This window comes from Rhinolophus sinicus, chromosome 1 (genome assembly GCF_057876585.1).
Source record: "Rhinolophus sinicus isolate RSI-liver-muscle chromosome 1, RSI-T2T, whole genome shotgun sequence".
Taxonomy (NCBI): Eukaryota; Metazoa; Chordata; class Mammalia; order Chiroptera; family Rhinolophidae; genus Rhinolophus; species Rhinolophus sinicus.
In genome coordinates, this window is record NC_142501.1 from 42,777,159 (window position 1) to 42,799,978 (window position 22,820).

Here is a 22,820-nt window from a genome sequence, read left to right on the forward strand (position 1 = left end):
TGAAGAGGCTGAGCATCAGAGTCCTGCTAACAAACACACAGGTGAGTTTGGAAGCGGATTCTTCAGCCACCAGTTGGGCCAGGCCTGAGCAGCCCCTGCCAACAACTTGACTGTAACCTTGAGATAGACTGAGCCAGAACCACTAATTGAAGGTGCTCCTGGATTCCCGACCCTCCAAAAGTATGCAAGATAATAAACGCTTGTTTTGAACACTGTATTTTAGGATAATTTGTTCTACAGCAATAATAAATACAGTTAAGCAGCCCTACTGACAAGATTATTTATAACAATTGTGTTAAAAGAAAGAGCCTTCTAAGATTTCTAAATTACCAAGTTGGAGTAACATTGATGCTTTTTCAAAATCCGCGTCAATATAACTTTTAAAATGTTAAAAACATGCATAATATTTACCTCTTGATTTAATTATTGCATTTTGATGACACTAAGGCATTTCATATTGTTTATTGAATACATAAATTGATTGTAACCATGATCTGAAGATTAAATAGGAAATCAAAATTCATTTTTTAAAAGTATACATAAAAGAATTCTTTAGAGACACATTCTAAAATATTATGAGTGAAATGACATAAAATCTGGAATTTGTTTCAAAATAGCGGTCGTGGTAGGCAGGCATGAGAATGGATGAAATAATATTGGCAGTGAGTTGATAATTGGCTAAGGGGCACATGAGGGTTCACTACACTATTCTCTCTACTTTTGTGTATGTTTGACATTTTCCATATCAAAAGGTTTGGGTTTTTTTTTTTTTTTTTATTTTATTTTTAATTTTCTAAGAACACAAAACCAACATACTTTACACTGGATTTCCTTCTCTCCCACTTTAGTCCATCAAAACTTCCACTTAGCATAGCAAAACTCATCTAGTCAAGGTGGTATCACATAATTTGTGGAAATGTATCTTACCAAAGAAAAAAGGTTAACCAAAACATGTGTACTGTTATTTCTTTAGATAGTAAAGTGGAGGTTTTCTTAAGTAAAATTTTTATTAGTGCAACATGTGCAGTTAACCTTGTAGATGATTTTCAACTATCAAAAGAAAGAATTGTACCTATTGAGTCCTCTTACATTTATGTTCTTGAGCCCTCCTGACCAACTTAGACGTCTGCTTACCTGAGTGCCTTTGGTCAATTACCCATAAATAACCTATTCCTTAAACAGATGGGCAACCAATAAAATCTGTAATTCTCATATGTACAAAGGATCAACGAAAGCTGGTCCTGTTTTCATTCAGAATGTGATTTAAGTTAACATATAATGGGTTTATTATTGTTCTTTTTCTAAAGTATAAGTGCTCTGCTTTCCATCAAACTAAAGAGGTGGGGCTCTTTTACACATGAGAATGATTAGGTTTCTCTGTAGTGAAATGGGCCTGTATTTGGACCCAGAAAAATCTTCTGGTTCTATGAGAACTTCTGCTACTAGCAATGCAAACTCAGACAATTCATTTAACATCTTTAACATGACTGTCAACTGCAAACTAGGGACTGTATTTGACCTGCTATAAACAAAAAATATAATGTGAACAGTACCTTTATTATTCATGCTACTAAATAAAGTGAGGTAGAAAGACAATAACATGGGGGAAAGACAGACACCAAAGTTCAAAGGTAAGAGCAGTAAGAGACATGGCATAGAACACAGACTACCTCTGGAGGCATGCACGAGTAAATGGCAACTACGGTTTTGTCTAGGGAAGGGAATTGGATGGTTGGGGGAAAGCATGAGACCTATTTTTAACATAATCTTTTTGTATCTTCTGAAAATGATACCACATGAATATGTTATCTATTTAAAAAATAATGGCTAAAATTAGCTGTCAGTAAAAAAGGGCACAACCCTAAGGGATTGTATTTGAACATCAAAAGAAGGTTCCAGCAACACCTTGAAAGTCATCAAAGTGTCTGCGGCTTAATCCAATCAGTTATGTTAACGAGGATATGGTTCCTGTTCATGGAGCCATCGCATCCCACCAGGCTCTACAGCTGCTACAGCACCACACATGCAGTGTCAGCCAGTTTGTATACCGAGCTCCAGCGCATTGCCAGATGCCCTGACCATTCCAGCAGGGCCCGCCTACAACCCAGTGCAAGCCCCAGCAGACATTCAAACAGGTTAGACAGCTGTCTGCTGTACAAACTCCAAAGTGTTAGGAGCATGTGGTTCACTGCCTCCTAGGTGAAGAACACAAATGCATTCTAAATGCACTACTCAAGTCTGCCACAAAAACAACTGTGCATTTTAATTACAAACTGAAGCACTGCAGGAAAAAAGGTAAATTGTTTACTAATTAATGCCCAACAAATTATCCTAACTCAAAAGTAAGTCTCAGCCTGTATCTTGGGTACTTTCTATATTTTTCTTAATTGTTTTTACACCATGTTGAAAAACACAAATTTAAATTAACATACACACATTCTTGGTTCCCTTAAAAGAGGGAGGAAGGAAGGGAGGGGAAAGGGGGAGATAAAATGCGTGACAATAATAGCTAGTATTCTGTAGCATGCGATACGTCTATAAATAAAGGTAAGTGTGACATTATGGAAAGAACAGAAACCTCTGGGTCTGAAGCCTGGAATTCAAGTTTCGCTCTCCTACCTGCCTGCACACACATCCTTTAACATAGTCAGTCACTACTTTCGTGATAAGATGTGGGGAAGTGGTTTTAATCCTCTCTGTTATAACGGAATTAAAGTCATACCAGCAGCATCACTAGCACAAATTCAAAATTAACCATCCATTCTCTGAAACGTCCTGCTGCGCTCCTTCCTTCTGTGAATGACACTATCATATCCCTGTTGCCTGGGCCCATGATCTCAGTCACGTGTCTCATCTCCCCTTTACCTCACATATAATAAAGCTGTCAAGTTCAATTCTAGTATCTACCCTATCTCTTTATCTATCCTCTCTTTACTCCCACTGCCACTATGCTAATTCAGCCCCTTTCCCTCTGGTTTGTTTTACAGGACAATTTCCTAGTTGGTTCCCCCCTTCTAGTCTCTTCCCAGTTTAATACCATTCTACACCCCTCATCCAGAGTGATATCCCTAAAGTACGGCTGTGAGCATGCTGTTCCCTAGCTCACAGCTTCATGGGGACTTTCCTCTGTCTTGCAGGGGCCCTCTTCATAGTCTAGCCTTCCCTGCGCTGCTTTCCAACAGCCACTTCCCCTTCTTCTACTGTGAAGCAGTGCTGTCCACAGTCTTTATCACAAACTGGTCTCTAAACAGTTTACGCCCATCTTCCTTGCCACAGTAATGGTTCTAGGATGGGCCCCAGGGAAAGAAGCCTAAAGTGGTCTAATCATAACAAAGACCCCGATTTTTTTTTTCATGACCGGAGGGAGGAGTGGTTGAGGAAAGTTAAATCTCTCCCAGGGAAGGTGTGATGTGCAAACATGAAGCCTCAACTAGGACCACCACTGCATTACCATGAAGGAAGGCACGCTGAAGAGGAAGTTAACACTGGGGACACACAGAGCACAAAGACATGCAGCAAAATGGAGCTAGAGCTCTGTTCAAATTACACCCGGACACTTTCCACCCGCCAGAAAACCCTGCTATGTGAACCAGCCAAACTCCTTTATTTTTTAGCACCTCTTTGATCTGTAACAATAAGCATTCTGATAGAATAATCCTCCAAAAGCCAGATTCAAGCTCTCTTCACAACTCATCTCCCACTCTATAAAATGCTTGTAACAGGCTAGTCTACATACTTCTTTTAAATGTGTAACGTATACAGCCACTTCTATAAACAAAAAGTGGAAACAGAGATCTGGACATACGTAAACAAGCCCCCTCTCCCCCATAGCTTGCCCCTCTACTTTCTTTTGTGACTATGCTATATTCTCCAAAACCTTTATTAAAGAACCAATGCCAGTCACGATGCTTAGAGCAACTAAAATTCACCTCAATTCAGTCCATCCTAAAAAATAACTAAACAGAAACAAAATGCAAATAATACCTCTCCAGATAAAAACCAGAATTCTCTCTCTCTTTTAATGTTTTGTTTGTTTTGGAGGAGGAGTTTTGTTTACTCAAAAGAAAAAATTTAGAATGTACCGTCATTACTAACAAAAGTCATATTCATGTCAGTAAATTGATTGGTTTAAAGAAAATGAGAGAAGTACATCCATCCTTCTGTAAGTTTTTCCAATTACTATGACAAATATCCCCTCTTTGGTATCTTAAGGTCTTTGGTTGGTTGGTTGATTTAAACATACGAAACTCCTAAGTATGTTTTAGGAGAAAAGTCATTTACAGAAGGGATCTAAAAGCACCAACAGGCAAAATATTCCAAGACAATTAAAAGATTGTTCCTTTTCTTACTATTCTGTTTCAGGCATTCTGTGCAGCCAGTGCCAGCACTGACCAGGAAATGTTTACACAGCCCTTATTTGGGGGACAGGAAAGGAGCTGTGAGGGACAAGTGTCAGATCTTCTGTGGCTTCTAGATTCAGCCTCCCTGAGATATTATTCTCTCCCAACAGCCTGAAGGGCAACAACCAGATTTTCCAACAGAGGTTTCTTATACCATCTAAACATATGTCCCTTCTGCTACTAACTACGAATAAATCAGATTCCCAGTAAAATAGAGGTCATTACTTCATCTTATTGGTCACTGAATTGCCTCCTTTGATGACTAGCTTCTCTTTCCTGTCTTCCCATCTCATTTGTCACCAATGCTTTCCCCTTTTCCACAATGGACAAAAAATCTTAAATAGATTATTTTAGCTTTAATCTCCTGAGATTCAAAGTTACTCTTTCTTTTCCCATTTCACTTTAATTACTGATAGTATAGAGGACTTGGGTTCTAAAAAAATGTCTTGCAAGTACTAAGGATTTAATTTTTATCCCTCAAAGTAAACACCTGAGGTAGACGACTCCATAATATTTATTCCTTCACTCTTTCAATCAACAATTACCAGAGGTCTTTACAGATGTCTTACACTAAATCACTGGCAAAGACTTGGATTGAAAAAAAAAACAACACCTTATGTTGCTCAGCTCTTTTAACCTCAGTAAAATGGTCACTCTGGCTTCTGTTCAGTGACCAGATATCAGAACTTCTATTTTTATTTTCTATTCCACCCCTTTGGAATAACAGATGATGTTTTCTTTAATGCAATCCTGTATTGTCGTTTTTAAACTAAAGATATATTACTTTTATAATTTGAAGGCCACAATTTTTTAAAAAGCAGTTACTTTTATTATTTCAAGCCAATTATTTTATTTATCCTCACTCCTAGTGAATATTCAGTAGCAGGAAAGTACCATGTAAACCAAAGTCCTAAAGCTTCATAGTTAAAAATCCTTCTGACACTACATGAAACAGACATTCCTCAGAAAGTCCGACTAAAATGTCTGTAACACAGCAAATGCTTAGTTTTCTGGATAAACTTGATGATAGTATGCAGACAATAATAAAATACATAGATAATCCCCAAGGCTTTATTTTGACACTAATTTTACCCTTTCAAAACACACACACACACACACACACACACACACACACACACACACACCAAAAAACAACTTCTTTTATGAACTACTAACAAGTGGCAAAAGTAAATGAGATCATCTCCTTTTGTGTGTCCCCGATCCTCTCGCTACTCTATTTTAGGCATCTGATAAGGTGTCTAAAAAAGTGTCTATTATAAGATAAGCAGATTTAAAGCATTGATTCTCTCTGAAAATATTCGATTTGTTGCTGTTGCCTAATACCCTCTGAATCCAGATTTTAACTTCGCATACCTAAAGAGGCAACAATGGGGAGTTAGGTTCTCTTATCCCGGAAAGCTCTAATTTTTGGCCTCCCTAAACAGGCAGCATTATTTTATGTTTTATTCCAAATGAAAAACATATTTAGGAAAACACACACCCACAAAATTTGAAAGTTCCTATTAGAAAATAGATACTTTGAACAGTATTAAGAAAAATAGACTTAAAAAAAATTTTTACAATTCTCTTGCCCACAATTAAATCTGAATGTTCTCCTCAATTCTAAGAACATCTTTTACAGACACTTAAAGCTTTATGCTGCTGTGTAAGGAAACCTGAGTAGACTGGAGAAAAACTGAAAGGCCCATAATCTCATCACAAAGCGGCAGGGTCAAAAGGTAGAGGTCAGGGAACAGGGGAACAGGGTGAAAGTAGTTCCCACACTTGAGAAGAGACTATATCTCATTACTTAAGAAGACATTAAAAAACTATTCAGTGTGTTTACTAAAATAATGTAACCATTTACACTCTCCTTTAAGCGCCAAAGCAAATCTGAATTTTACAAAAGAGTTTCTTATTTTTAAGAGCAAGGTATTCAAGTTACTTCTTTTTCCCCTACCCACCAATCTCCCTCTCACATATACACCAATGCTTCAGCTGTCCCTCAAAGACTGACTTTCAACAAAATAGACTGATCTATTCAATAGAGTTCAATGGGACACAGAAATAAATACTAAATGTGCACACACGTCAACACACATTTCACATCAAGGCCTCTGCTCTCTAATGATTCAACAAATCATGTCTACTTCTTGGCCTTACGGCCACGTTCAGAAAAGCTAAATTTTAACTCCTGCTTAGAGAAGATTTCATTCCAGGGAAGAGCGAGCATGATTTTGTTAAACTTTCTGTAGGTGTAACATTTGTGCAGGAGACTCTATAATGACTCCTCTGGGGGCAATTATATCTGTGGGGACTCCAGGGGCTAGGACATTTGTCTGGGTATCTCTCTACTCTTTCTCACACTCTAGCCATAAAACGTGATTTTCCAAGTAGAAAAGAGGGTGCGAGAGAGCTCTATGAGATCAGGGAAAGAGGATTTTGAAATAACAGGTGTGGTTTTAAATTTTTGTTTTCCCCACTTTCCACCTTCCGCACACCCCCCCTGTAATTTAACCCTCTCCCCACTAGGCCCTTCCACCAGGGACAAGGGGTTTACAAGTGGTTCACAGTAAATGAGGCCTGATGGTCCTTCACTGTGAGGAATACACAAGATTTTACATTTGAGCACACACAGCTTTCATTTAAAATCAAACTGTAGCTAGGGCTGCCAATGGAAAAATAAGCACTGCCAGACAGGAGTGAGAACAACTAAACAAAATAACCTATTTTGGCATAATCACCTTAGTGGTACCAACGCCTGTGTTTTAATAAACTGTGAAATCACAGTCATTGTTCTCGTGAACAATGGCACAAAGCAAATGAAGCAGGAAAGCTCATTTCTCTGGAGCTGAGCCAGAATATTTTGAAATCCAGACAAAAGTTTATGTATTAAGAAAAAGAATACACTTGAGACAGGAGATGAGAAAGATTTTTAAACAATCTGTTATCTTGCTACCCCAGCCATTTAAATTTCCTTAAACTGAAGAGAAATTAACCTAGAAAATGAAACAAAAGCCTGTAGTCTAGAAGTGAATCATTCATACGCCTTACAGCTCTAACCAGTCCTGAAGTCCTACTGCTCTCACTCCTTACGGAAGCCACTGTCTCATTCGTGTGGAATTCCAGTTGATATGCTGGTGCTGATTCTTACCACAAAAAGCACACTCATGTCAGGACACTGCACGAGAGATGCTCACTGCCCCTCCAAACAACTCCTGCCTCACCTGCCTCGGGAGAAATAACCTCTCCTTGCTATTTTAGTCCTGATCTACAGGGGGAAAAATGATATGAACTTAATACGTACAGAGAAAGAATTTTGTTGATCTAGCAAAATGTCCGTTTTCTCAAAGGACTGAGAGAGAAGGAAACGGAAAGAAACTGAAGGGATACTAGAAATAGGAAGTATGAAACCTGAAAAAGCTGTGGGAAATAAGAAACTCTTCCCAGTTTCTGCTGGCGGAGAAGGTAACTGGAGGATTCAATTAGACATTATAATTTCTTCACTATGAGGTTTTAATGACGCTGGAATTCTGGCCAAAAGCATATTCTTCTTCTACAGGTTTTTATAGAAAAGAGACAACCAAACTAGCAAAAGGAGGCAGGTTCATGAGGACTAAGGTGAAAATAAGGATAATCTTTGAAAAAGGAATTAGAAAAAAATAGTACAAAAACCTGGTCTGAGCAAACCTGTACCAAGCTGTACTGAGGAACTAGTAAGACTATCGGAAACTTAATTTATATGTCACTTCTACATTCATGCTTCTTCAAACTATAGAATAATTTCCTGTGTTACACAAATGAGAGTAAAAGGGTGACATACTAGAAAAGAGGAAGACTGGCAGGAGCAAGAAAACATGGCCTTCAAAGCAGAAACCTGGATTCTCCAGGCCCGGGCAGGAGACATTATACAAAACAAGTGGATTTACATCACAAGGCCTCTGGGATCTAAAACAGCCCACTTAAAAATGTCTTTAAACTGGGTTTCACAGTTTAAAACCTAGCGGTCCGCACTGTATATAACAATTCAGCATGCTCATCCTCACAGCAGGGCTGAACTTAAAAGAGTCCACAACTCTAAAATTCTACGTCATATTTTTGTACCATTCCATAGCTTCAAAGCTCTTTCCAAGACATCATCACATTTTATCATTGAAGAAAGTATCTAGAAACAATCTAGATTAGCCTAAGTGTTGAAAAACGGACTCTCAAGTATGTCCTCAGATTATGAACGATTTTCGTTTTTACATCTACAGGGAAGGGAAGCGTACAGACTACTTTTGCAGTGGCATTCCTAAGAGAATATGAGTATGTGCGAACTATTCACAGCGCATCAGTAACAGCAGCTTAGCAGTAGCCTTAACAAGATAGGCCTCCATCATGCCCACGGAATGCCACCTCTTTCTCTTCCATCCAATAAAAGCCCATAGGAATGGAAATGAGTGCGAGTGACATCACTGGAGGGAAGACCTTGAATCCATTCCATTTACAGAAAAACACGTATCATTTACACCTCAGTATTTCAACTATTGCTTATAATTACTTGTGACCCAGCTCACAAATGGCAGGTCCACTAATGTGTCACTACCCAGCGGCTGAGGACAGCTAGTCTGCAGGCCTGGGAGGGGCAGCAGGACAGACTGGATACAGGCCCTCTGAAGCCAGACAGCCTGGGATGCAATCCCGTTTTGGCCTTTACTGTCTTTGAGTTTGGGCAACACCTCGCGGATCCTCAGCCTCCTTGTCTGTAAAATGGAAAATAACACCTTCAAGTTATTGTGAGGCTTAAAGATAATGTTTATAAATCACCAAACACAATTCATGACCCAATACACACTATTAATACTTTCAGAGCTACATCATATAAATGTGATTTCCTGGAGCTACCACTAACTTAATAGTGCTAGTACACAACTGGGAAAGTCATTTAAAGAAAGCATTATTTTAAAAAATACCTTTCTGTACCAGTGATGTATACAAGTTTACAGAAAAATTAAAAGGTATTAACTCAAGAAACCCGTGTTAATTAAATAATTACAATATTTTAATTAGACTACAGTTAGTAAATGTCATGGATTCTTGGGAAAGGTGCAGGGATGTCTGAGAAAGCAACTCTTTCATGTTCTTCCAGCCTTATAATGTGCTGTCTCAGCAGCGTAGAAAATGGTTCCACTTCTATTCCTAGAATTCTCAGTTCCTACCTGCTTACACGCAGCCAACCATCTTTGCATTCTGTTTGAAAAGTAATGTGGAAAAGACAGTCTCATACTGAAAATTTTTGAAATCTCTGGCTAAAAGGTCATTATATGGTGACATCTTAAAAAGTCAAGCCTTAGGCGGAACAGAACATTACACCATGCACAATAAAGACAAAACATAGAAGGAAAAAATATATAAAGAATTAAGCTTTACAGAAATAAAGCACGCAACTGACTAACCATGCCCAAAGCTGATGTGGATGCCCGTGACGAAGGAAACTGAATGCCATTTCCTAAGATATTCTCGTAAAACCACAACTGATGCTACAAGCGCTCTTTAATACAACCACTTTCTGAAATTTCATAAACACTACCCACCATTTACGTGTTCATCACGTGGCATTAATTTATAAATAAATAAGACATGTTATTTGCTTAAAAAAAAATCAAAGCCTTGCTAATATCTGCATGTTCGCTAGCGTAACGGTGGTAAAGAAAAAAAGGGTTACTAATTTTATTTATAATAGCTTATTTCAAGAGGGCAGGAATAGGCTAATAAATATAATAGACAGAAGAAATTTTAGTAGCTTACCACAAAGCTGATATATACCTTTTTAAAAAATTAATAATTCATCCACACTCTTGCTTCTTCATCAATCTCAAGCTTCCCATAAAAAAAAAAAAGCAACGAAACCTCTAGCTTCCACTTTAGAGGTTATAAACCCACACATAAATCAAAACCTACTAACTTTTATTGTCAGTAACAAAAGGATAAGTTATATTTTTGTCCATCTCAAATTATCTCATCCACTTAGTCGAACAATCTATTTAAGTCCCTATTATGGGTCAGGCACTATCTTGGTGACTGTACAATAATAAACAAGAGAGACAGAGGTCCCACCCTTTAGCAGCCAGCCAACAATATTGGGGAAGACTGACATTACAAAGTAGAGAAATGCATTTACAATGTATCGTCAGGTACCAGTAAGTGCTATGAGGAAAATTGAGCAGGGTGACTGGCAAGAATGGGGAGGCAGGGGAAGGAAGGACACCATTATACAGAATGGCCTGGGAAGGCTGCCCTGAGGAGGTAACGTGCGTGCAGAAACTCGAACGCTGAGAAGAAGCCAATCTTGCAAAGATGTAGGGCTATACTGTCTAACAGGGTAGCCACTGGCCTGGCCACATGCGGCTACTGAACACTGGAAATGTGGCTAGTCCAAACTGAAACAGGCTGTGTTAAATATATACTAGATTTTGAAGATCTAGTTAAAAAAAAAAGAAGTATCTCATTAATAATTTTTATGTTATGTTGAAATAATATCATTGATGCATAAATAAAATCATTAAAATTAATATCACCTGTTTCTTTTTACTTTTTAAATGTGGCTACTAGAAAATTTAAAATTACAAATGCATCTCACATTTTATAATGGATGATGCCAGTCTAGGGGAGAGGATGCCCGGGAGGGAACAGAAGATGAACAGGCCATGAGACAAGAAGCAACTTGCTGTGTTTAAGGACCTGCAGGAAATCTGACGTAAAAAATCCAACATAAAATACAACGAAAAAGTGATCCAGTCAGAAGAGGATGCAAAGGAAGGCAGAGGCCAGATCATGAAGAGCTTTGTAAACCAGGGTGTTATAGACTAAATATCTGTGTCCCCCCAAAATTATCATGATGAGGTGGGGCCTTTGGGAGGTACTTAGGTCATAAGGGTAGAGCCCCCATGAATGGGATTTGTGTCCATATAAAAGAGACCCCAGGGATCACCCTCACTCCTTCTACGTAAGAAGACCATGTATGAACCAGGTAGAGGACTCTCCCCAGACACCGGATCTGCTGGCACCTTGATCTTGGACTTCCCAGCCTCCAGAAATTTGTTTATGAGCCACCCAGTCTATGGGTGGCAGCCCAAACAAAGACACAGGGTAAAGAGTTTGAATCTTAATCTGAATACAAAAGAAGCTACTTAAGAATTTTAAGTGGAAAAAAATTATTGTAAGATCCCATCAGCTATTCTGTAGAGAACCGGCAGGATCACCCATACTACTAGAATACAGACTTCTAGAGATGATCTAAGATGGTCATTTCAAACAGGGGTTCCTGGATCCCTAAGAGTCCATGTAGGTAGAATCCATGAACTGATATTAACATTTCAAAAAATGTATTAAGAATTGCACCTCTCCTGTAAAGGGAAATGCATAGACTGATTTGTTTTCCTTTCCGTGTAGCAGAAATAATTACTTGATCAGTCCTCATGTGGTATATGTGGTATATATTCATCGTCACGTTTTTATGTCATTTAGGGTTAATTTTCGTATTAACTGATGCATTTAGTTTTTTTACTGAAAAACAATTTCAGGCCCATGGAACAGAAAGCGGTGATATGTTCAGAAATCAGTCATCTCACTTAACCCCTTCAAGACAAATGAAAACACTGAGGCCCACAGCTGTCCTAAATGACAGGTTAGGACTGAAATCTCGGCTTCTGACTATGTGTCCAGCTTTAACTACTGTTCTCACTGTCCTTCCAGCCAAGGTTTTACAAGCAATCAGACATTCCTTTTAAAAATTATAAACTTATCTAAGGACAAGTAACAATTCATGCTAAGAAAAGATAGATAAAACCCAGTAAGAAGAACAAAGAGGTTAAAAAACTTAAAAGTGTTTTTTTATTTATATATACATTAATAAAAATAAAAGTAACATCAAATACCTACTCTTCCAATTTTTTTGAAAAATAAATGTAGGAGTGCATGCAAGAGACATTATTGGTGCTGGCCATCAGAAGAGACAAGCGAGGTCAAGTCATGAAGGTCATAAATACCAGTAGTCTCCCTCTTAATTATCTTTCCTACCGTGTTGCCACGAAAATAAGACCTAGCAAGACAATCAGTTCTAATGCGTCTTTTGGAGCAAAAATTAATATAAGACTCGGTCTTATTTTAATATAAGACCGGGTCTTATAACAGAACAGAACAGAACGGAACGGAATGGAACGGAACGGAACAGAACAGAACACAACATAACACAACATAACGTAACACTGGGTCTTATGTTAATTCTTGCTCCAAAAGACGCATTAGAGCTGATTGCCCAGCTAGGTCTTATGTTTAGGGAAACACGGTACATAGAGGATTTAAAAGGTAGTCTCATTTGATTATAAGGTTATCCACATAGGGTTCCTATACTAGTAGATTTCATGATCTGTATGATACAGTGTATATTACTAAGGAGGAAGCAAAGGTAGTGGTTATGGGCATAAATCGATCACGTCAGACAGACCTTCAATCCAGGTTTCTGGCTTATTATATCAACCTGCGTTAAATACTTAAACTCCCTAGCCTCAGTTTCTTCATCTGTAAAACACAGAAAATAGTGCCACCTCCGAAGGTTGTTGTCACGATTAAATGAGGTAGTAACTATGAAGCATTTAACTATGAAGCTTGGCATGTAGAAAGCACTGAATAAATGTTGGTTATCTTATTATTGCTATTTCATTGTAGATTCTTACAGAATGGTGACTGTCACCTGTATACTCCACAACCTGGCACACTATAAGCATATAACACTGAATAATTAATCCAAAGTATAATAGCTAGTTATGCTTACCAAAACAAAATTTAGATCATTATCCACCAACAATGTTAAGGGTCTGGAGATATGGCACTTGCTTCCTAAAGTACCTTATGAAGGAACTGTCTTTACCCTCCAATAAATGTTTTCTTCCATATGGCGCTTCATGGAAATTACGATTAATAGTGCATTGTATTCTTAATACATGCATTTACTGCATTACTTGCATTACTCCAGCAGTGTCCGTGACCAGCAGTGAAAATATAAGCAAAAGCATATACTCAGAAACGTCAGAACAGTCTGTCACCACACCTCAGCAGCAGATACACTTGCACTCCTCCAGCCCCCTGTATCTCTGCCCCCACCCCATCCCCTTTCACTAATAACAATTTTCTCCTCCTCCAAAGACTCGTATGTTTCTCCGTCCTCCCCTTTCCCTCCACATCGCATCTTTTCTGATCTGTCCTGCATTAACACACAGAGCAGATGCCTGAGCCCTGGGGTTATCACAGGGAGTTTAGCTGCACTCACTGTTGGACCAATTTCACCATAGAGAACTTTTTATTCCCAGTGGATTTTAAAAACCAAGTTATCAATATACCATAGCAACTAAATCTTAAATCTTCTTTGGCCTCATTAGAATGGAGGCTGATTCTTGTAATATTACTTTTTCCTCAGCTCCCCAGTTACCAGGCCTGACCATCCAACCTCCCAAACATAACCTACTGTGGGCCTTGGATGTCAGCAAAGCTAACAACTGAGGCAGTACCAGCGGCGGTCAGACCGGGGCCACTCCTACCCCACCGAAACCTGGCCACTATTTTTCAAAGACACACTTTAGCACAGTCTTGACTAGGATATTCAGTCTGGACTAAGGGCAAGCCTTAAGTGCTTGCTGAACTCAAGTCAAGTCATCTTTTTTTCTGAGCTTAAATAACTACGGAGTGTAGTGTACTAGAACCACCAGGTGTCTGTGGCTGGTCAAATGTGACCTCTGAGAGGGCCCTTCATCTCTCAGCCTTGGTTCTTCTATGTAAACGATGTCTAAGGTCCCTTCCAGAACTACTGTGGCATGATACTCTGCCAGTCTCAACTAAATTTTTTATCTGAATTTAGACCATGTCTCCACCGCCCCTAAGCTCTTCTGGAAACCACACCCAAGATAACCAAAGCTAAAAATAAACAGCTAGAGACACCAAGAAAGAGGGCTAAACAAAGGCCTGTGGCAGGAATCTCACCCATCTGACTTCAGTATCTATCAGGAGATCTGAATCCAGCGACCATGGGAATGCTTTAAGAATGTTCTGCTCACCACAGAATTTGTAGACGCGTACATAAACTTCACATTCATTCACTTATTAATCACGGTGTACTATGTACAACGTACTATGAAAGAGAGAGGCAAAGACCCTTCCCTCTTGGGGACTTGCATATTTATGTTACTTGAACAAAAGTCTAAATACATCCTTCATTTTTCCACTGCCTAAAAGATTTGTTGCTATAGATCAAGACCCATAAGTTCCTACAGCTAGGTCTTAGATGAAATGAGCCATAAAAGAAATTTTCAAAATGACATCTGCCTTCCTTCACATCAACTAATTCCAACAACTTACTCCTACTTACACCTCTTTTTTGTATCTTTAACATTTAAAGGAAATTTAAACATTTCTGCTTTAGCACTTGACATTTTTGTTTATGGATGAGGTGTATCTTGAAAATGTACAGTGAACAGGAGAAGCACAACAGCTAATACGTGCTAGAAAAAGAACAATGGCCGGCCCAGTGGCTCAGGCAGTTAGAGCTCCATGCTCCTAACTCCGAAGGCTGCCGGTTCTATTCCCACATGGGCCAGTAGGCTCTCAACCATAAGGTTGCCAGTTCAATTCTTCGAGTCCCGCAAGGGATGGTGGGCTCTGCCCCCTGCAACTAAGATTGAACACGGCACATTGAGCTGAGCTGCCTCCCAGATGGCTCAGTTGGTTGGAACGCAGGCTCTCAACCACAAGGCTGCCAGTTCAATTCTTCGAGTCCCGCAAGGGATGGTGGGCTCTGCCCCCTGCAACTAAGATTGAACACAGCACCTTGAGCTGAGCTGCCGCTGAGCTCCCAGATGGCTCAGTTGGCTGGAGCGCGGGCTCTCAACCATAAGGTTGCCAGTTCGATTCCTCGAGTCCTGCAAGGGATGGTGGGCTGTGTCCCCTGCAACTAGCAACGGCAACTGGACCTAGAGCTGAGCTGCGCCCTCCACAACTAAGATTGAAAGGACAACTTGACTTGGAGGGAAGTCCCGGAAGTACGCACTATTCCCCAATAAAGTCCTTGTCCCCTTCCCCAATAAAATCTTTAAAAAAAGAAAAAAAGAACAATGGGTAATATCAGTCAGTATAACTGTATATGTATATACATGCATATATGTGTACATGTGTATATACTGTGTGTGTGTGTCCCTGTAAAATTTCTGGGTCCTCCATTAAAAAATATTTTTTATTTATATATTTAAATTATTTTTATCTATTAAGAGACCTATTTGAGATGAAAGAAATCTTTTCTACTATTGGTAAAGCTGGGCTTTACTGGGAGGAGTGTCCACAAAACAATTTAAAGTCCTGACAACTTTATCATAAGATCCTAGTCTATTTAATTGTGACTCTATCATATGGTTTGTGTCCTTAATTTGATTTCAATGTTCTACCACCAGCAGAGTATAAATTCTAGGAATATGTGCATGTTAATAAAATGTCTATAAGGTAATTGATAGAATTTATGCTTACTATAAGTCAATTAAGACCTTCTGCAGGCAGGGTGACAACTTGCTAAGAAACAGTGTAATAAAAATAGATCATCAGTTCCAGAAGAGTAAACTAGAAACTTAACTATGATTAACTTTGAAATTAAAGCAGCAAAACAGAGACAACCTTCTGACTAATTTGCCTAACTCGCTGGTCTTGTTTCCTGATCCTCACATGTACCTCTATAGAAATAGTCAAGAAGAATGCTAGTTGGGAACACAATATTACATTTTCCTGTTTTCCTCTCATCTTCTGGTTACACTTCTTAATCTCTTTAGAAATGTCTCCTCTTCATCCTCCCCACCTCTGAATGTTGGAGTGTCTCTGGGATGCAATCCTTGATCCTCTTCTCACTCTCACTCCCTGGGTAATGGTACCCGTTTTCATGGCTTTCAATTTATATCTAAATATAAATTTAGACCCCTGAGATGTCTTGCCAACTGGATAGTCCCATCTGAATGTCTAAGGGGCACCTCAAACGTTAACAGGCCCAAAACTGAACTAATCTTCTCCAGCCTGCTTCTTCATCATAGTCTTCCTATTTCAGTAAACAGAGATAATTGTTTAGGCTGAAACTCTTAGAGTCATCTTGAATCATTTTCTTTGAATATAAATACCACATCTAGTTCATCAGCAAGTCCTGCTGGTTCTACCTTCAAAATATATCTAGCTTATTAACACTTCACTACTACCGCCTTGGTACAAGCCACCAATACCTCTCACTTAGAAGGTGGAAAAGAGCCTCCTAATTGGTCTACCTCTATCCTTGCCGGTGATATAGTCTAGTCGACATGGCAGCCACAGCAGTCCTTTTAGAGGACACATCAAATCTTGTCATTACACTGCTCAAAACCTTCTAGTGCTTTCCCATCTCAGAGTAAAAGCCTGACAATTGTCTATGAGGCCCTACACAAGCTGCCCTACCCTTTCTCTATGGTCGTATCTCTTACTCTCCCCTTCACTCAGCTCCAACCACACTGGCCTCCTTGCTGTTACCTGCACAAACGAGGCACTATCCCACCTCAGGTCTTTGCACGTGCTATTTCATCTGCCTACAATGCTGTTCCCCAAGAAAACCCACATGGCTTACTTCCAAGAACCCTTCAGGGCTCTGTTCAAATGTCAACTTATCTGTAAGGCTTCCCTAACCATCTTATTTAAAATCGTAACCCCATCACCCAACCATTCTGCTCCCATTACCCTAGCCTCATTTCCCTGCTGTATAGCATGTATTTACATCTGGCAAACTATATATTTTCATTATTTGTTTACACTAGAATGTAAGTATTATAATGGTAGGGATATTTTTTATTGCTTTGTTCACAGCTGTTCCCAGTGCCTAGAGCACACCTAGAAAAAAATCTACACCTCAAGACTTTCAAAAACCTTTCATTCAACTACAGAGGGTGCCAAAAAAAATGTATACACATTTTAAGATAACATCTCTTAAAATGTGTATACACTTTTGTTGATACTTGAATATTATCAAGCAAAATGTTATTTCAAAACACCAAGTGTTACGAGGAACAGAAATTTCAAACCATCACCCATACTCATGCATAGTACTGCAAAAGGAAAAGCCAGCTTGTGTCTAAAAAAATGCATTAAAAATTAATTTTTTTACTGTTTAATTTTGTTAAAGGCATTTGCACTGTGCCTAAAGAGTCCCAAGCCACACCTACAGGTGTTGTTTTAGCTTAACTAGGCATACATACTTGAGATGGAAAAGAAAAAAAATACAGGCTTGTCCCTTTCATCAGTCACCAGTGACAGAAGGCCTCCAAGTGGACCTGGTGCCACAAATGTTAGAATGTTTAGGGAAGACGGAATTCTAGAAAATAAAATAACCCCTTCACCAACCCCAAAAGAGGGATCTCTCTAAATTCTCCTGCAGACATTTTTTCTGACTTTCTACCCCTCAATATAGCCAAAATTAATATGTACATGAAATCTTAATTGAAGAAATAACATGATTACATAATTACACATACAGAAAAACCTGGTACTCATTCCTCCTTTTCAAAAAAATTTTAACTAAAACTTACTTATAGTTTTTCTTGAAAACGTTTTGCTGTGAAACTGACTTAAAAAGATACTCACTTAGCTAAGACGTGGGTTGATGGGTACTGTATCTTAAGGCTGAACAGTTTTGTTTACTATTGTTTAGTAGTTAACACATTCTTCCCAGCCCCCACCCACTCAAAAAGAAGAGTCGGGGAAAAAACACACATTGGTGCAATCAGTAAGGAACGTTGTGTCCAAAGGAAGCCGTTCTGAAGGGTTATGACCTGTTTAACACTGACACAGATAAAGTTCAGGAGGTAGATATCACTTGTCTCACCCATTAAAAAAAACCAAGATTCAGATCCAAGAAGGCAAGCGGAAAGGAAAAGGCGTGAAAAATGAAATCAGTCGTTTCTCCTCGGCCTCCTCTTGACACTGTGCACTCTCCTCCCCCCACCCCCACCATCCTTTAAAGGCCCTTTTCCCAGCGTCGGTTCCCCAGCTCAACCCTGCACTGCGCCATCAAATGAGTCAAGGGGAAGGACCGAAGCCCCTCCAGGAAAACCCAGGCAGTAACACACGGTGCGCCCAACAGAGAGAAAAATATCCCACTACTAAAACTCGGGAACAGTGTACACAGTGTCACCAAAGCATCGTGCCGGTCACCAGCGGTCAAAGGTCTTCGTCAGCTCCATGACATTGCCAAATCGATAAGATTCCAAAAGGTGACTCGACCGTCATCGCAGAACCCGAAGCGGGAGGCGGCGCTGACCGGGAACAGTCAGGGATGAAGTCCAACTAGCCTCCCTCCCTGCGCTCGCCTCGCGGGGCCACTACCGCCCCGGTAGGGGCTCGCCCCGTAGCCCAGAGCTCTCCCGCATCCCCTCCCTCGAGGGGTCCCGAGCGCCGCGTCACGCGTCGGGCTGAAACTTCGCAGCCGGGGCACAGAGGGTGTGGGGTGGGGGTGGGATACACGGGATCGCAGCAAGGCAGGGGAGTTAACGCGCCCGGTGACTCACTGGCCGCCTCCGTGTGCAGCTGCAGGCGAGGGGGCCCGCGTGCCGGTGGGGGCATTGCCCTCGGGGTCACCCCCGCCCCTGCCTCCGCGCCCGTTATTAATAACCCCGCGCCCAGAGGCAAAAGCCCGCAGCAGGCGCTCTGGGCGGCGCGGCGCCCGTGGGCTTAGGAGCGCACCCTGCAAGTGGAATAAATAACAATGTCATTAAATCGCTGCCCGAGCGCTCGGCCGGCCGGGAAACGGGCGCTGCCGGGAGCTGACTTTGTCTGGAGCCCGCACCCCGCCTTCCTTGCGTCCCCCGCGTTCCTCAGGGAACCTCCGCACCGCCACAGCCCGGCCTTACCCGCCAGCTCATCGGGCTCCAGCCCGCTGTCCGCGTCGATCCCGCACAGCACGAAGTAGTGCGCGAAGCGGCAGGCGGCCGGGGAGGAGCCCGGGCCGGGCGTCGCGCCGCTCCCGCTCATCCCGGCCGCGCTGCTCCTGCCGCCGCCGCCGCCGCTCTGGAAGGCTAGAAGCCGAGGCTGCTGCTCGGGCTGCGGTCTCCGCGTGCCCGTCCTAGGGCGACACCGGCGCGCCCATGGCCGCGCAGCCGCCGCTCGTTACCGCAGCTTCAGTCCTCGCTCAGCGCCGGGGAAGCGGCCGCGGGCTCGCGCCCAGTGGTTCCCGATCTCGACCCGGGTCCCGGCGGGGAGGGGCGCGCAGGGGGAGTGTCGGCGAGAGAGGCTCGCGCCGCCGCAGCTGCGCTAGTGAGCTGGGAGCTACTGCGTCTGGCGCCCGCCGGTCAGCTGAGCGGCGCGCTGGCTGTAGGCGCGCGGGGAGGGCGGGGGCGCCCAGGACCAGCGCGTGGAGCTGGTGAAGGGGGGGCGGAGGGAGGGCGCGCGCGCGAAGAGCACGCGTTTCGCCCGTGCGCGCGCGCGCCCAGCGGGCTACGGGGGAGCGCCCGGCGCGGGCGCGATTCGTGCCAGCCAGCCAGGGCTGCGGCGCAGGGGGCGACCACACGCAGACACGCCTCCTGACCTCCAGCCGACTAGAGGGTTAGCCACAGAGCGGCATTCCGCCTTCTAAAGGGATGCTACCTATCCTAATGTTAAAAAATAAAAATAAATAAATGCAGCTTTAGGGAGGGTTAACAGCCGCTCTGAGATCGTTTCCCACAACGGTCTGGACCATCAACATCTTTTAAACTGTGGCATGATCAGATGCCTATCTCGTTTTAAGATCCTAGTCCTTAAATCCTCCAAGCCTTCGTCCCCATTCACAAGCAATCCTTCCTCAGTGAATTGGTGACAGCTCAGCGGTGGGAGAAAAACCAAAAACAAAAAACCTCAATACCCACAAAGCGTTGAGACTTATAAAAGGACTACCACTGCCAACTTCCCCTCATCCCGCCCCCCAATTCCGTAATTTATCCTGACATTTTCCAGGTCAGTGTAAAATAGCCAAGGCGCTCTAGTTCCCCAGCTCTGTACTCATTTGATATTATCAGCTCTCCCTGCAGGTACAATAGGAGACTGATAAGGCAACAGGAATTAGACTCTGAACTCTGATCCTCACAAGGCCGTGGCTTTCTTACCCTGCTCTTTCCTCTGATTATCCCTTATTCAGGTGGAGCTCACCCACTAGTTCTTATTCCTTCAAGGTGAAGAGTTGAATGGATTCCATCTCCACATTGTCATCCCTTCCATACCATTCCCTACTCTCTTCTTTCCGGATTTGGGTATAAGGTGGGGTGGTGATGGGGTATCATGAACATTGTAGACACACAAGCAAACCTTCCAGGGAAGTAGACAGAAAAGGAACCTCAATTATTTGACTGAATAATGTTCTTCCTGGGAGATATTTATGCATGCATACCCTCATTTACTGTAGTTTGTATCCTCGTTTTCTCCCGCTTCAATTTTGAAATGTAAGAAAAAAATCAAGAAATCAGGGTAAGGATAATTGACACAGCCAGGATAATTGACCTTTAGCTCCTATTGCACCCTGCACTTTTCCTTCAAAACACTTGTAATGACTTTTTCTGTGTCTGTCTTCTTCGCTGGATTGTAAACTCCACAGAGCCCGAGTCATGCTCTCTGGTTCATCATATTTCTAGTATCTAGCAGAACCCTGGGTCCACCTAGCCCCTCACCTTATATTTATTGAATGAATGAAAGAAGGGTAGTTATCTAGGTAGCAACAAGTTGTTGATGCTACTAGGAAAATACACAAACTTTAATATCTGTAACATATTTATGAACATGTACTCATTTGCTGTTGTACAATTATTGCTTTTCCTCATATAGAGGATACTGAAATATGTAAAAAAAAATTTCACTCATAAGGAGGGAAGGGAGTGACTGGGCGTATATGTGTTTCTCCTATTTTTGGTGACAGCTTCTTATGGAATGTTTGTTAGATTCTAGACTAATCAAACAAAGCACAATAGAAAACTAATTTACTGTTTGCACTAGCCATGAGACATGTCACTTTTTGTTCATTGGAGAAGTAACTGATTTATGAGGTTGTAAGTCCTGAATTAATGTTTGTAAGATAAAAAATCGGAAGATGCCCAAACACAATGCATTGAATTATGATGTATAAATCTCCTCAAAATAAACAAAATCTCTAAAATCTTTCCTAAAGCTTTCAAGAGAATAGTCACACATTACAAGAGTATACACTCATTTGAAAATACTTGGGTACCTTCCGAATTATCACTTCAGAATGGCACTGTGTAGGTATATTCCACATTAAGCTGCAGTGAAACAGTTGAAAGGGTAATCAACAATTAACTATATATCATTGCATACATGTTTTCCTCTAAAATAATGACAGATATAAATTAGCTGAGTGAACACAAATGACTTGAAATAAATCTTCCAAAATATTTAAATTGTGTCGAGGAGGAGAGAGATCATATACCTCTTCCCATGCTAAGACAACCCTTATCAACACCATTTTTCAACTCCACCATGCCATGCAACACATACACACAAGCAAGACGGAAGGGGTTATTAAAGTAACTATTCAGAGCCCCAGACATTCACTGGACCACATTTTACTTGTAGTCAGTATTCAGATGCCACGAGGTTAGCAGTGCTATCGATTCCTCACTCTTCTGTTTCCTGCAGGCAGTAGCCCCTGGCAGGGCTCAGCCACTCCACACATAAATCATGCCCTCCATTTGAGGTTTTAGCAGAGTTCTTCAGAGGAATCAGATCATTCATTGCTCAGATACTTAGAGCATTGTCTTCCATCCTGCTGTTGTTCTTGTGCATCTGCTGCCTGAATTGAATTGAGAATTTATTGCAATGGAGGCAATAATCCCAACTTTAACCTCTACATAGCACAAAACATGCCAAGTAAACACAATCCCAACAAAAGGAAATCTTGAGTGACATTTTCTTCTGCCAGAGAAAATGCTTTCTGGGAAAATCTTATCACAACAAAAGGTTATTTGGAAAAATCAATAATCATAGTCCTTTATGATAGTTTCAGAAAAAAAGGTCATTTTATGCCGATAGTAGTTTGGTACAAAACAGATGACTCACAATTTTGCATAAATCTGTTTCTACCTTATACAATAAGTCCAACATTATAAAAATTCTCCTTTATGTAAGTCATCGTGCTAATGCTTTGCGAATATGCAACTAAGAAGACATGATCCCTCTTCTTCAGGAGTTTATAGTCTAGTAGGAAGGAAAATATTTTCCAAAAATAACTACAATACCCAAAAGAGATCATAAAATATAAAATGTGGTATATTCCACATAACAAGTTCAGAAAGTGATATGGGATTTAATGAGCAGAGAGGTCAAACCTTGTTAAGAAATCTAGTTAGATATTAT

At 41.1% G+C, this 22,820-nt stretch overlaps 1 protein-coding gene across 4 annotated transcripts in view; it reads right to left on the reverse strand.

Moving 5' to 3' along the window:
- DENND5B (DENN domain containing 5B) overlaps positions 1–19,829 on the reverse strand; it is a 152,745-nt gene extending 132,916 nt beyond the window's left edge. For 2 of the 4 annotated variants that reach the window (XM_019736899.3, XM_019736890.3), the window contains exon 1: positions 19,334–19,829. In XM_019736899.3, coding sequence (XP_019592458.1) covers positions 19,334–19,454 — 121 coding nt within the window. In that variant the 5' untranslated portion in view covers positions 19,455–19,829. The remainder of the gene's footprint in view (positions 1–19,333) is intronic. The other 2 variants (XM_019736908.3, XM_019736918.3) reach the window with 2 other exon arrangements.
- Between the last annotated feature and the right edge of the window lie 2,991 nt (positions 19,830–22,820).